This window comes from Mizuhopecten yessoensis, unplaced genomic scaffold (genome assembly GCF_002113885.1).
Source record: "Mizuhopecten yessoensis strain PY_sf001 unplaced genomic scaffold, ASM211388v2 scaffold2699, whole genome shotgun sequence".
In the NCBI taxonomy this organism is placed as follows: Eukaryota; Metazoa; Mollusca; class Bivalvia; order Pectinida; family Pectinidae; genus Mizuhopecten; species Mizuhopecten yessoensis.
Window position 1 is genome coordinate 757,059 of NW_018404676.1, and position 16,588 is coordinate 773,646.

A 16,588-nucleotide genomic window follows, 5' to 3' on the forward strand; every position below is an offset into this window, starting at 1 on the left:
TGTACTGTTACTAGTCTGGTGGATTCTCCCTGTGTACAGGTACTAGTCTGGTGCTGTCTCCCTGTGTTCAGCTACTAGTCTGCTGGTGTCTCCCCGTGTACAGTAACTAGCCTGGTGATGTCTGCCTGTGTACAGTAACTGGTCTGGTGGTGTCTCCATGTGTACAGCTACTAGTCTCCTGGTGTCTCCCTGTGAACAGTTACTAGTCTGGCTGTGTCTCCCTGTGTCTGGTGGTGTCTCCCTATGTACAGTTACTGGTCTGTGGGTGTGTCCCTGTGTACAGTTCCTAGTCTGTTGGTGTCTCCTTGTATGCAGTTACTAGTCTAGTAATGTCTCCCTGTGTATAGTTACTAGTTTGGTGGTGTCTCCCTATGTGCAGTTACTGGTCTGGCGGTGTCTCCCTGTGTGCAGTTACTAGTCTAGCGATGTCTCCCTGTGTTCAGTAACTAGTCTGGCGATGTCTGCCTGTGTACAGTAACTAATCTGGTGATGTCTGCCTGTGTACAGCTACTTGTCTGCTGGTGTCTCCCTTTGTACAGTTACTGGTATGTTGGTGTCTCCCTTTGTACAGTTACTGGTATGTTGGTGTCTCCCTGCGTACAGCTACTAGTCTCCTGGTGTCTCCCTGTTTACAGTTACTAGTCTGATGGTGTCTCCCTTGGTACGGGTCCCTTAGTACAGTTACTGGTCTGTTGGTGTGTCCCTGTGTACAGTTTCAAGTCTGATGGTGTCTGCCTGTGTACAGCTACAAGTCTGCTGGTGTCTCCCCGTGTACAGTAACTAGCCTGGTGATGTCTGCCTGTGTACAGTAACTGGTCTGGTGTTGTCTCCTGTGTACAATCACTAGTCTGGTGGTGTATACCTGTGTACAGTTACAAGTCTAGTGATGTCTCCCTGCGTACAGTTACTAGTCGGGTGGTGTATCCCTGTGTGCAGTTACTAGTCTTGCGCTGTCTCCCTGTGTTCAGTTCCTAGTCTGGCGGTGTATCCCTGTGTTCAGTTTCTAGTCTGGTGGTGTATACCTGTGTACAGTTACTGGTCTGGAGGTGCCTCCCTGTGTACATTTACTAGTCTGGTGGCGTCTCCCTGTGTACGGTTACTAGTCTGGTGATGGCTCCCTGTGTACAGCCACTAGTCTGCTGGTGTCCCCCTGTGTACATTTACTAGTCTGGTGGTGTTTCCATGTGTACAGCTACTAGTCCGCTGGTGTCTCCCTGTGGACAGTTACAAGTCTGATGGTGTCTGCCTGTGTACAGCTACTTGTCTGCTGGTGTCTCCCTTTGTACAGATACTAGTCTGCTGGTATCTCCCTGTGTACTTTTACTAGTCTTGTGGTGTCTCCTTGTGTGCAGTTACTAGTCTAGTAATGTCTCCCTGTGTATAGTTACTAGTCTGGTAATGTCTCCCTGTGTATAGTTACTAGTTTGGTGGTGTCTCCCTGTGTACTGTTACTAGTCTGGTGCCGACTCCCTGTGTACAGCTACTTGTCTGCTGGTGTCTCCCTTTGTACAGTTACTGGTCTGTTGGTGTCTCCCTGGGTACAGTTACTAGTCCAGTGGTGTCTCCCTGTGTAAAGTTACTAGTCTTGTGCTCTCCCTGTGTACAGATACTAGTCTGCTGGTATCTCCCTGTGTACAGGAACTAGTCTGGTGATGTGTCCCTGTGTACAGTTATTAGTCTAGTGATGTCCCCCTGTGTACATTTACTAGTCTGGTTTTGTCTCCCTGTGTACGGTTACTGGTCTGGTGTTGTCGCCCTGTGTACAGCTACAAGTCTGCTGGTGTCTCCCCGTGTACAGTTACTAGTATGTTGGTGTCTCCCTGCGTACAGTTACTAGTCGGGTGCTGTCTCCCTGTGTTCAATCACTAGTCTGGTATTGTCTCCCTGTGTACCGTTACTAGTCTGTTGGAGTCTGGTGTTGTCTACCTTAGTACAGTTACTGGTCTGATGGCGTCTCCCTGTGTACGTTTACTGTCTGGTTGTGTCTCCCAGTGTACAGTTACTATTAGTCTGGTGGTGTATTCTTGTGTACAGCTACTAGGCTGGTGGTGTCTCCCCGTGTACAGTAACTAGTCTCGTCTAGCCTGATGGTGTGTCTATAGGCACAGTGTCTGGTTATTCTGATGTTGTGTCTCTAGGCACAGTGTTTGTCTAGCCTGATGGTGTGTCTATAGGCACAGTGTCTGGTTATTCTGATGTTGTGTCTCTAGACACAGTGTTTGTCTAGTCTGATGGTGTCTCCCTGTGTACTGTTACTGGTCTGGTGGTGTTTCCCTGTGTACAGTTACTAGTCTGCTGGTGTATCCCTGTGTACAGTTACTAGTCTGCTGGTGTACCCCTGTGTACAGTTACTAGTCTGGTTGTGTCTTCCTATGTACAGTTACTAGTCTGGTGGTGTCTCCCTGTGTACAGTTACTAGTCTGGTGGTGTCTCCCTGTGTACAGTTACTAGTCTGGTGGTGTCTCCCTGTGTACAGTTACTAGTCTGGTGGTGTCTCCCTGTGTACAGTTACTAGTCTGGTGGTGTCTCCCTGTGTACAGTTACTAGTCTGGTGGTGTCTCCCTGTGTACAGTTACTAGTCTGGTGGTGTCTCCCTGTGTACAGTTACTAGTCTGGTGGTGTCTCCCTGTGTACAGTTACTAGTCTGGTGGTGTCTCCCTGTGTACAGTTACTAGTCTGGTGGTGTCTCCCTGTGTACAGTTACTAGTCTGGTGGTGTCTCCCTGTGTACAGTTACTAGTCTGGTGGTGTCTCCCTGTGTACAGTTACTAGTCTGGTGGTGTCTCCCTGTGTACAGTTACTAGTCTGGTGGTGTCTCCCTGTGTACAGTTACTAGTCTGGTGGTGTCTCCCTGTGTACAGTTACTAGTCTGGTGGTGTCTCCCTGTGTACAGTTACTAGTCTGGTGGTGTCTCCCTGTGTACAGTTACTAGTCTGGTGGTGTCTCCCTGTGTACAGTTACTAGTCTGGTGGTGTCTCCCTGTGTACAGTTACTAGTCTGGTGGTGTCTCCCTGTGTACAGTTACTAGTCTGGTGGTGTCTCCCTGTGTACAGTTACTAGTCTGGTGGTGTCTCCCTGTGTACAGTTACTAGTCTGGTGGTGTCTCCCTGTGTACAGTTACTAGTCTGGTGGTGTCTCCCTGTGTACAGTTACTAGTCTGGTGGTGTCTCCCTGTGTACAGTTACTAGTCTGGTGGTGTCTCCCTGTGTACAGTTACTAGTCTGGTGGTGTCTCCCTGTGTACAGTTACTAGTCTGGTGGTGTCTCCCTGTGTACAGTTACTAGTCTGGTGGTGTCTCCCTGTGTACAGTTACTAGTCTGGTGGTGTCTCCCTGTGTACAGTTACTAGTCTGGTGGTGTCTCCCTGTGTACAGTTACTAGTCTGGTGGTGTCTCCCTGTGTACAGTTACTAGTCTGGTGGTGTCTCCCTGTGTACAGTTACTAGTCTGGTGGTGTCTCCCTGTGTACAGTTACTAGTCTGGTGGTGTCTCCCTGTGTACAGTTACTAGTCTGGTGGTGTCTCCCTGTGTACAGTTACTAGTCTGGTGGTGTCTCCCTGTGTACAGTTACTAGTCTGGTGGTGTCTCCCTGTGTACAGTTACTAGTCTGGTGGTGTCTCCCTGTGTACAGTTACTAGTCTGGTGGTGTCTCCCTGTGTACAGTTACTAGTCTGGTGGTGTCTCCCTGTGTACAGTTACTAGTCTGGTGGTGTCTCCCTGTGTACAGTTACTAGTCTGGTGGTGTCTCCCTGTGTACAGTTACTAGTCTGGTGGTGTCTCCCTGTGTACAGTTACTAGTCTGGTGGTGTCTCCCTGTGTACAGTTACTAGTCTGGTGGTGTCTCCCTGTGTACAGTTACTAGTCTGGTGGTGTCTCCCTGTGTACAGTTACTAGTCTGGTGGTGTCTCCCTGTGTACAGTTACTAGTCTGGTGGTGTCTCCCTGTGTACAGTTACTAGTCTGGTGGTGTCTCCCTGTGTACAGTTACTAGTCTGGTGGTGTCTCCCTGTGTACAGTTACTAGTCTGGTGGTGTCTCCCTGTGTACAGTTACTAGTCTGGTGGTGTCTCCCTGTGTACAGTTACTAGTCTGGTGGTGTCTCCCTGTGTACAGTTACTAGTCTGGTGGTGTCTCCCTGTGTACAGTTACTAGTCTGGTGGTGTCTCCCTGTGTACAGTTACTAGTCTGGTGGTGTCTCCCTGTGTACAGTTACTAGTCTGGTGGTGTCTCCCTGTGTACAGTTACTAGTCTGGTGGTGTCTCCCTGTGTACAGTTACTAGTCTGGTGGTGTCTCCCTGTGTACAGTTACTAGTCTGGTGGTGTCTCCCTGTGTACAGTTACTAGTCTGGTGTTGTCTCCCTGTGTACAGTAACTAGTCTGGTGGTGTCTCCCTGTGTACAGTTACAAGTCTGATGGTGTCTCCCTGTGTACAGTTACTAGTCTGGTGGTGTTTCCCTGTGTACAGTTACTAGTCTGCTGGTGTATCCCTGTGTACAGTTACTAATCTGGTGGTGTCTCCCTGTATACAGTTACTAGTCTGGTGGATTATCCCTGTGTACAGTTACTAGTCTGGTGTTGTCTCCCTGTGTACAGTAACTAGTCTGGTGGTGTCTCCCTGTGTACAGTTACAAGTCTGATGGTGTCTCCCTGTGTACAGTTACTAGTCTGGTGGTGTTTCCCTGTGTACAGTTACTAGTCTGCTGGTGTATCCCTGTGTACAGTTACTAATCTGGTGGTGTCTCCCTGTATACAGTTACTAGTCTGGTGGATTATCCCTGTGTACAGTTACTAGTCTGGTGTTGTCTCCCTGTGTACAGTAACTAGTCTGGTGGTGTCTCCCTGTGTACAGTTACAAGTCTGATGGTGTCTCCCTGTGTACAGTTACTAGTCTGGTGGTGTTTCCCTGTGTACAGTTACTAGTCTGCTGGTGTATCCCTGTGTACAATTACTAATCTGGTGGTGTCTCCCTGTGTACAGTTACTAGTCTGGTGGTGTATCCCTGTGTACAATTACTAATCTGGTGGGGTCTCCCTGTGTACAGTTGCTAGTCTGGTGGTGTCTCCCTATGACCACAGTGGTTATCGTGATGGTGTCTCTGTAGCCACTTTTGATTATCCCCTAGTTACTAGTCTGGTGGTGTCTCCCTGTGTACAGTTGCTAGTCTGGTGGTGTCTCCCTATGACCACAGTGGTTATCGTGATGGTGTCTCTGTAGCCACTTTTGATTATCCCCTAGTCAAAAGATTGTGACCAGGAATAGGCTAGGTGTCCGTGTCCATGATGCCATATTTCAGTACGGCCCCTCAGCCAGTAAACAACGTTGCCATAGTATATGATTTAAGCTGTTACAAAGACCTTAACCCTACATATGTGTTTGCTGCTCTTCGACATATCGTGGCATTTTTGTGTCGATGAGCCATTAAGGCAATTAAGTGTGGGTAACAAAATGACTTAATAAAAACGTTTATTGTAATGTATGTAGTAAGTTTATTCGAGAAAGTGATAAACTGCATTGTGTTCTTAATTTTGTCTATTAATTCTTAACAAGGTTGCAGACAAACGCATAAACCAATCCATCTCAAATTGTTTCGTAATGAAAATATTTGTTTTCTTTACCTTCATTCGCCATTTCGTTAAAGACGCCTGTCTAATAACTGCTACAGAAACCTTGACGTTCCTTTTCAGGCGATGGCACAATCGACTTCCACGAGTTTCTCCTGATGATGGCTGAACGGCGGAAGAGTCCGAAGAATGACGACGACCTTCAGCGAGCATTCGACGTATTCGACAAGGACAAGAACGGTTACATATCTAGAGAGGAGCTGAAGAGTGTGATGGAAACTCTAGGGGAGAGACTCAACGATAGCGAACTAGACGAAATGTTAAAGGAGGCTGACAAAGATGGCGACGGTCAAGTAAACTATGAAGGTAAGTTTGTGTCCTGATCAGAATTAAATTATGATCCAAGTAAAGGGCCATGTTTTTGGCCTGTAGAAATATATATAAACAAAGAGTTCTGACCTACCCTACTATATTACCAAGGTGTAACTAACACTCCCGAACACCGGAACGGGGGTTAGATGCGGTTCAGCTTTAATTGCTGTTTTACCCGAATCTTTTTAAGATATCAATAAACATAATACTTTTATTTTGTGACCATGGATTGAAGTAAAGCAAGACCAACTGTGATCCTTCTAACTGGAGACGTGCCAACATCGAAACGAAACTTTGGGCTTCATATGAGCTGTTTTGCATTTAGCAATCTGGTTTGACAGCACATATTAGACTAGCCACTAGCCCTCCACCACAGGGTCGCTGGTTCGACGCCTACGTGGGGCAGTCGCCAGGTACTGGCCGTAGGTCGGTGGTTTTTCTCCGGGAACTCCGGCTTTCCTCCACCACCAAAACCTGGCACGTCCTCAAATGGCCATAGCTATTTATAGGACATAAAACACAAACAAACCAAACATATTAGAATAGACCTACTTATTTATGTAGGAAGGGTAGGACTATGTTTATCCTACAGAGCAGATGTCTGTGGTCATAGTGAGGGGATATTATGTGTGATGCATTTTAGCATGATCACATCGAGTAACTACTCACACATATTACATCTGCATACTCAGTAAATGCTCAGGGAGCTGGTCATACCTTAACTATATGGCACCCCAGCGGGTAAAATACAGATTACTTCCTACCGACACGGCTGTGGAATGACCCTTAAACTCATTCAGTAGAGTGTGAGCCTAGTAATCCAGAGTCCCCGGGATCGATCCCTAACAACACCGACTTCTGTTACAAAGAGATCCACATATTTCCCTGGATTTAAAGAGACATCCTGATGGACGCTCCAGGTATGTAGTGCTCGAGTAACGCCTCTAGTATTGGCAGGGAGATTTGATTGGTTCCTTGTCTCCTCTATCAAATGTGAGTGTCAGGATTTTCGCGAGATGGACACACTCGGACATGGTACACCTGTTAACGATAGGAAAATTAGCATTAAGTGAAATATTGTCGATAATCTCTGGGAGTCCATTTTTAAACATTATAGACAGGAATATATCATACAGCCAGTAAACGCCTATGGTGAAGAAAACGCCTACAGTGTCAATGTAGATAGAGTTATAATATTACAAGCTGAAACATCAGAGAAACAAACATTTGTGAGAAGAAACCTGGCAAAAGGCCCGAGAGCGGTTGCCCCAATTCTGCTTTATTTTGTGGAGACAGAGATGTTCATGTAGATAAATTCAAATTACAAGTTATTTAACAGAATGGGATTTTACAAATTTTCAGTTCTAGCGAAAGCAGTACTACACTGCAACGTCGTGAAAATGACAATAATATACTATAATGAATATTTACCATGGGCGATGTTAACAGCTATAAGCAGCACCCAGTGAGAAGTCGCATCAAGTTGTCTCCCCTTCTGTACGTACTCCCTCTCTCACATTCCCGTAAATTGGCTCTGTAACAAGTGAATCTATATTTGAGATATATTATCTCTAAAAGTTATGACACTGACTAGCACACGAACTTCAACTCCCCGATGTTATTTCTTTAAAACTGACGCGGCTATAAATAGCATGAGAAATATTACTGGACTTAGCTGTTTTAATACGAACGGTTAGAAGAGAAGGGAGTGAAGAAATCATCCTTTTTCTATGTAAAGATATATTTGAATATCTTATAAATGACTCTATAAAACATCATTATCTAAATAAGCTGTCGGTTACCCTACTTATAAATATTTAGACTTAAATATTCCTGTTGAATGAAGAGAGAGGCACACAAACAAACGTATCGTAATCCTGAGACAATGTTACACGAGCCCGCCAATGGGAGGTACGTATAGGAGTCCATTGCTTTATATTTAGAGAGACCAGTCATTGTAAAACTAGACATCAGATAGGGTTTACATAGACTCAGACCTTCTGCTATGATTCTAGATTTATAAACACCACATCACGTGGAAAACAGTATAAAAAACACATAATGGCTGTACTGTGACATTAGACTCCATTTGTTTTCTGCTGAAACAATCCAACGTCATAATATGGAGAGAAAAAAATCGGACATGGATGATTAATTCATATTTTTGTCTAAAATTGGCATGAGACATTTACAGAGATTATGGAGAAAACAGCAATTTATTCTGAGAGAGCAAGGAGACCACTCTTCAACATATTATAGGGGTTATTGTTTTTGCTATACCCTTTATTAAATGAACGATAACAACTTCGCATTTTTATTTGTTTTATCTTCACGTATGTTGTATTCCGCAGCATATTATGACATACGAGGATTTTCTTCACTCAGTCGGATCCCTTCACCTAAAAGCTAAATATCAATAACATCTTCAAATGACAGCTACGATTTATCACCTCATAGTATAGACTTTCTCAACGGTGGGTATTAGCCCAAGTATATAAGCAACACAAGTAGCAATTTCGGTAGCAATAATTCTTTACAACTGGGGTAAGCGTCGCAGTGAATATACGTTGTTCCGGACACTATAAAGTGAAAACAAAACAAGAGAGGACGTCTATGAAAAGATCATTGAATTTTGTAGATGACTCGATTAGTTATTGAATAAATACTGTATTAATTGCTTCTTCAGATTCTTATAGTTTTGCTAAATAGTCAGATACATGGTAATGTCCTTGTATGATAGACGACGTACAGCTTCACTCTCCATGTCCAGCCGTGCAATGGCCTCCTATAGCTATGTTGCCTGCTTTAACTAAGAAGGGACATGTCTATCAATGCACATGTATACCTTTCCCATCGAGCTAGCCGCAGCTCGCCGCACGTGCTGTATAACCGCTAATCGGGGGAGTGTTTAAACTAAATACTTTGGTATGGACCGCTGCAAACGCATTGAAAAAAGATATTAAAACCTTTTGTGTGTCTAGTGAATCAAAGATGGCCAACGTAAATAGCATGATGAATGTCTATATTAAGATAACACTACAACCCTCTCTCAGGGATACCAGGGCGATCGGGTACTGCGGCCGAGGAATTCCTTTGTGTGCGTTTTACTGCTAGGCGTTATGTAATTGGAAAACTACACGATCACTATTGAGTATCAGTCAATCAATGCAAGACAAGCTCACGATCTGGGAATACAAATTAAGGAGACATAGTTTCCATTCATGGAGTTATATTTTGATGACTTAATCGTAATCGTTTGTGTCTGCTCTCCAGCTTCACTAGTCTTAACTTGCTAGACGTATCATAGGGGTTTTCCTGCCAGCTAATTCAATGCCCTTATTTTCAGAGGGAGGAAACTTTTTTTTCAAACACTGTTTGATCAATTCATTTATATCTCGAAGATCTCAACTAAACAATCTTTTTATAAAGTCTTATCTTGTGAAATAAAGACTACTAACTGCATTGTATACCATACAATTAAACTACCGAATACATGTACTGTACAGTAAAGCATGCTATGTAAAACTTTTATAAAGACTAACAGAAAAACCTGAGCAGGAAGTGCATTCCACGAAAATTATTCAAAACCCTGTAATAGTTTGCGAAATAAACTCATTGTCATTGATGTTGTAATCATCATTGCTAGTCAGGTACTGGTCTTTATTGTAATGCGTGACTCATCGGGCCTTACCGATTTCATTTCAAAATTATTTTATTGTTGAAATTAACAATAGGATTGGGCACAGGTACAGGTATTGCCTATAAATGCCCTTCCCATATAGAAAGACATACATTTCAAACATATACTGCATGTAAACTGAAGATGTAATATAATAAGTGTAGGTAGATACAATGTAGGGTAGGCCGAACCAATAAGCCAGTTATATATATTGTACAAAGAGATTAGCAGTCTAATTGGAATATCAGAGACTGTAACAGGGTAGATCTAGTGTTTGGTTAGGGAAGATGGTGAGGCAATGATCAATAATTAAATATACTAGCTTCCGCAATATTAAAATCTTATGGCAAATATGCTGTTAATACATTGCTTCATTGTTTATAGTTGAGTGCATATTCATTAATTTAAATATTGTTTACATACTTCATAATATCCTGTATACGAGACGTTTTTCTTTTCTGTTTAATAATTACATGTTAATTGCTTTGTCAGTGATATGTATAAATTGTGCTTCAGTTTTATCTATAATTTTAAACACTTTCTAAAAGGTAAAACTAACAGACAGCATACACAGTATAGTTAATCAAACGCCTCCAGTGTACAATTCCTTGACATTGATTTTATCATTGGGTCAATTATGTTTCTGTTACAGAGTTTGTTCAGATCATGGAGGATAGATAAGAGATAGCGACATACACGTGTGTCGAATCTACTGAGGACTTAATGGTCGTAATCCATTCACACATCCGGGTATGTTTGGGCCGTTTCCAAATCTCCACAGTCCATGCCAGTCTGTGGTTTAGCTCTGGTGAACTCGCCCCACCGGTGACGTAACGCACACGCATGGAGAATCGATCACCAAATCTTACAATCAATATTGTCTAAATCTATAAATATTTTATGTGACATGTATGACGATATATCTGTTACGAATTGTTATTTCAATACATGTATTTTACTATTGATTTTAATATCATGATATCCATTCACATTTTTTTTCTAATTTTCATGTGATATACCTGTTACCATGATTGCGTCATCAACACATCATTTACAGCATCAAACCATGAGAATTCTATAACATTACCTGTATATCGCCTCACCAGTGTACAGTTTATACATGATTGTAGTCAAGATATACAAATAAATTATTCTTCTTACATATGTGTTACTTGTATTTGTCTGAATTTACATATTAATGTATTACTATAGCTTTGTCAATATAACACACGGTCTACTACCAACACCGAGAGGCATGTTTTTGTGTAAACTTCTGAAAGCTATCAAACAACTGTTTTTTTTAATATTAAAGAAAAACATTAAACAGTATATAGTTTAACTTAATTGACACTGTTTCAATTTGCTGTGACGTGTTTAAAGTTCAGATTAAGTTTAGCCGACATGTAGCATTCGAAAAAATTTCAAGAAAATAGATAATTTTAGTGTGTTTTTATTTTTCTCTGTGTTTTACTGTAATACTCCGCTACAAGGAATGGCGAGAAACTCATAATTTCCCTTACATTTTGACAGCAAAACGACCGTCAACAACAATCTAATTATAGACAATTAAACTCCTGAAATCAACGTCTTTTGGAACACTATTACATATGATCAAGTGATCGTGTGTATATACTGGTCAAATGGGAGTGCAATAAAAAGTTTGTAGGTTGAAATTAATTCAAATGAACTGTTTCCTGAGGCCACAGACCGAGGGAAATAGTTCATCGTCTAGGTCCTACCACCGAGAGGAAGTATCATTGTACACAATACGTACTAAGCAAGTATCATTGTACACAATAGGTACTAAACAAGTATTATTATACACAATACGTACTAACCAAGTATTATTGTACACAATACGTACTGAGCAAGTGTTATTGCACACGATACGTACTAAACAAGTATTCTTGTACACAATACGTACGAAACAAGTATTATTGTACACAATACGTACTGAACAAGTGTTATTGCACACAATACGTACTAAAGAAGTATTATTGTACACAACGTATTTTACAAGAAATACTGTATTACACAGTCCGTACTATGCAATTACAACTGTATATATTACGTACTACACAAGTATTATTGTACACAATACGTACTAAACAAGTATTATTGTACACAACGTAGTTTACAAGAAATACTGTATTACACAGTCCGTACTATGCAATTACAACTATAATAGTACGTACTACACAAGTGTCATTTTACACATAACGTACAACACAAGTAATATTGTACACATTACATGTTACACAAGTAATATTGTACACATTACACTCTTCGCAAATATTGTACACATTACACTCTACACAAATATTGTACACATTACATGTTACACAAGTAATATTGTACACATTACACTCTACACAAATCTTGTACACATTACACTCTACACAAATATTGTACACATTACATGTTACACAAGTATCCTTGTACACATTACGTAATACACAAGAAGCAGTGTACACACTGCGTACTTCACAAGTATTATTGTACACATAAGGGATTTTACAAAAACTTTGAATACACTGCGTAATACTCAATTATTATTATTATATACATTACGTGATAAACAAGTATCATTTTACACATTACGTACTACACAAGTATTACTGTACACATTACGTACTACACAAGTCTTTTTGTACATATCACGTACTACACAAGTATTATTGTACACATCACGTACTATACAATTATAATTGTACATACCACGTACTTCACAAGGTTAATTGTGCATACCACGTACTACACAAGTATCATTGTATGAAATACAAATATATCAATGATATAATTGAAATGTGAGGAGATGTCCCTCGCCATGGATAACGCGTAGCATTAGGGAGGAATTCGGTCTGGGACAGGAGACCATAAATATAGCGGTAATAAAGTTGCCGTGTTAACAATGGCTACCAGGGATAGACCATGGTCCTGTGAAAATATGCTACATTCTGACTAAATGACGCGGTATCAATACATACATACACATTTAGACATGTTGAAGTTTGTCTCAGAGAAGCTAGAAAAGCCAGAAGAGAGTTTGATATTCCGACAGTTCACATCATATAGACAACATGTCCGGTCTTAAGGTAAGTTGTATGTCTAAACGTCTTAATATAGAAATAGCTAATATTGTATTTAATCTAAACTGGTTTCAGACTCTAGAAAAAGATGTATGCATTCATTTTGTCGATTTCACCATTTGTTAATTACAGCTGAAGATATTCAGCAAAACCCATGAGGAGTTGTTTATGGTGTGTTCATAATACATTCTATGTTAAGGGTGGAAGTTATGAGATAACATTAGAAATTATAAAACATGCATGTTAAGCTATATATATAAGATTATATACTCAAATGAACCTTAATGAGCTATACTCGAAGTGAAGTCTGATTGTCCTTAATTGTGACTGTGGCTACTGAAAACAACATATTAAATGGTTCAATGGAGGACTGGTTTTCTTCCAGCTTTTTGTGGGAGTGTTATCCCGGAATTCTAGACCTTCAGCTTCCTAGGTGTATATTACCGTTTTACAACCTTTACATTTTGGCCACAAGCATTTGAGAGATTTTATTGATCGAAATGTTCAATCCATTTTTTCATCCTGTTGTAGACCAGAACACTCCATTGTTTTAGTCCTACTGTTGACCGAAAGACCCCAATGCTAATTCGTGTTATTGACTAGAACTCTCCATAGTTTTATTCCTGTTGATGACTAGAACACCTCATTATAATAATAATAGTAATATCTTTTATTTAGACAGGGTTACATATTTAGATTTACATCTATTTTATAATATGGCCCTGTATTACGCAATTTACCATGGACATGGACATGTTTCATACATGCCTTTTTCCATATCACACCCAGTGTCAACCGAGACTGCAATACCAGCCCGAGGGCTGATATTGGTCGAGGGTTGATACTGGGTGTGAAATGGAAAAAGGTGTGTTTTTATTATGGTTATTACATACTTACTTATAAAAGCTACTATCTTATGATCTATTTTTCTTTTGAAGTATTGAAAAACGAAAAGTTTCCAAAAGGGGTGTGATACGGGTTTTGCGGGCTGATACGGGTTTTTGGGTTTGATACGGCGGGGGCGGCTGATACAGGTTTTGGGGTGTGATACGGCGAGGGTTGATATGGGTTAGAGCAATTGTGGCGTTATATAATAAAATGACATATACAATATAACTTATTAATAACAATATCACATATGCAGATCCCGAAAAGTTAGTATAAAACTATTCGTCACATCTAAACATCTGCAGATATTCCTTCTTAAAAGACACAAACAAGAGGGGAAAAATCATCGGGGTGTAGAGCCAACGCCCTACTTCTAATCTAGGTTCTGTAGGTTCCGTTATTTCTTGCTTGGATACCCAGGGGTATGCAGGGCGATTGAGGAACGGGAAACTAAAGGCAATATTCAATCGAAACAAGCTCAGGATAGGTTGGTTTCTTTATTGTATGTCTAGCGGTTTCGCCCGAACATGGGCCTGACCTGAAGAAGCCCACGTGTTCGGGCGAAACCGGTAGACATACAATAAAGAAACCAACCTATCCTGAGCTTGTTGCGATTGAATACTGCCTTTAAACTAGGTAAAATATGCAGCGATCTTTCTAAATTGTTCCATAAAATAAAAACAGGGTAACTAAAACATCTCTTATAATTAGTTGTTCTTCATTTTTTTCACATAAAGTTATTTGCTGTTAAAAGAACGTGTAGTTCTGGCAGAAACCTGGTTAGCATTGCTAAAATATTGATTAAGAACAGGTACAATTTGGTCATGTAAAATCTTATACAAAAACAATTGTTTATTCCCGTTGTTAACCAGAGCACTCCATTGCTTTATTCCTGTTTTTGACCAGAACTCTCCGTTGTTTTATTTAGGTTTTGACCAGAACACTCCATTGTGTTATTCCCGTTGTTAACCAGAACACTCCGTTGCTTTATTAAGCTTGTTGACCAGAACACTCCTTTGTTTTATTCCTGTTTTTGACCAGAACACTCCGTTGTTTTATTTAGGTTTTGACCAGAACACTCCATTGTTTTATTTCTATTTTGACCAGAGCACTCCGTTGTTTTATTTAAGTTTTTGACCAGAACACTCCATTGTTTTATTTAAGTTTTTGACCACAACCCTCCATTGTTTTATTCCTGTTTTTGACCAAAACACTCCATTGTTTTATTCATGTTTTTGACCAGAACACTCCATTGTTTTATTTAAGTTTTTGTCCACAACACTCCATTGTTTTATTCCTGTTTTTGACCACAACACTCCATTGTTTTATTCCTGTTTTTGACCAAAACATTCCACTGTTTTATTCCCGTTGTTAACCAGAACACTCCGTGGTTTTATTTAGCTTGTTGACCAGAACACTCCATTGTTTTATTCCTGTTTTTGACCAGAACATTCCGTTGTTTTATTTAGTTTTTGACCAGAACACTCCATTGTTTTATTCCTGTTTTTGACCAGAACACTCCGTTGTTTTATTTAGGTTTTGACCAGAACACTCCATTGTTTTATTTCTATTTTGACCAGAGCACTCCGTTGTTTTATTTAAGTTTTTGACCAGAACACTCCATTGTTTTATTCCTGTTTTTGACCAGAACACTCCATTGTTTTATTTAAGTTTTTGTCCACAACACTCCATTGTTTTATTCCTGTTTTTGACCAAAACATTCCACTGTTTTATTCCCGTTGTTAACCAGAACACTCCGTGGTTTTATTTAGCTTGTTGACCAGAACACTCCATTGTTTTATTCCTGTTTTTGACCAGAACATTCCGTTGTTTTATTTAGTTTTTGACCAGAACACTCCATTGTTTTATTCCTGTTTTTGACCAGAACATTCCGTTGTTTTATTTAGGTTTTGACCAGAACACTCCGTTGTTTTATTTAAGTTTTTGACGATCACTAGCCCTCCACCACTTGGTCGTGGGTTCGAGGTCTACGTGGGGTATTTGTCAGGTACTGACCGCAGGTTGGTGATCTTTCTCCGGTTACACCGGATTTCCTTTACCACCAAAACCTGGCACATCTTTGAATGACCATAGCTGTTCAAAGGACGTAAAACACACATAACATGGTGTAGTATTTCTTTTCAACAAAATGATGATATGTCAGTGATGTTGTTAAAGTTGTTAAGACAAAGGCACCACTACATCAGCATGTACAATAACCACCAGAATGACCACCACACAAACATGCATCTTTATTATTTACTATGTTCATATAAGATTAATAAATTAATTCTGAATTCTGGATTTTTTTTCCAGGCAGAGGATTTAACTGCAGACCAAGTTGCAGGTATGTGCACATGTCATACATGCAGGTAGTGCATACCAATCAGATCGGTCGGCCCGCTTAGCCTTGGAGATGTACTATGTAGCTACCTGTTTAGTTTATGGGCATGCCAGTGACTCGTGAAGTCGCTGTCAGAGAGGCGTGCACTGTCACTGTAAAAAAACGTTTTTCTTTGGTTATTTAAATATTAGGCATATAATGCATAGCTTATGCAAATAGTGCATAACTCATATTTTTGTGAACTATACTACTGCCTAATAAATATGCTGTATTGTTTACAATACAGCACATCAAATGTAAATGTTCATAATTATCTATGCGCTTACAATTTAATACATAACTTGCAATCTCTCGTGTGAACATTGGTAGTCCAACAGTTTCATTTCTTTCGATCACATTTATCTTTGATATGTTCAACTCACACATGACATATTGTTAATATCCCCTTATATCTTTTAGAATGTAAGGAGGCTTTCAGCATGTTCGACAAAGATGGGGACGGTACCATCACCACTAAGGAACTGTCGACGGTCATGAGGTCCCTTGGCCAGAGCCCCACAGAGGCTGAACTCAGGAAAATGCTCCATGAGGTGGACGCTGACGGTAAATTTATACAGCAACTGGCGTAGATAGACTTCGTTTTAAACAATGTATTTGAAG

General features: G+C 40.5%; 1 protein-coding gene across 1 annotated transcript in view; it reads left to right on the forward strand.

Annotated features, from left to right (window-relative positions):
• LOC110446479 (calcium-binding protein LPS1-alpha-like) overlaps nucleotides 1-16,588 on the forward strand; it is a 31,318-nt gene that overhangs the window by 12,282 nt on the left and 2,448 nt on the right. Inside the window, exons 4-7 of the mRNA XM_021491652.1 lie at nucleotides 5,680-5,922; nucleotides 6,270-6,341; nucleotides 15,683-15,931; nucleotides 16,388-16,531. Of these exons, the coding sequence (XP_021347327.1) occupies nucleotides 5,680-5,922; nucleotides 6,270-6,341; nucleotides 15,683-15,931; nucleotides 16,388-16,531 (708 nt within the window). The remainder of the gene's footprint in view (nucleotides 1-5,679; nucleotides 5,923-6,269; nucleotides 6,342-15,682; nucleotides 15,932-16,387; nucleotides 16,532-16,588) is intronic.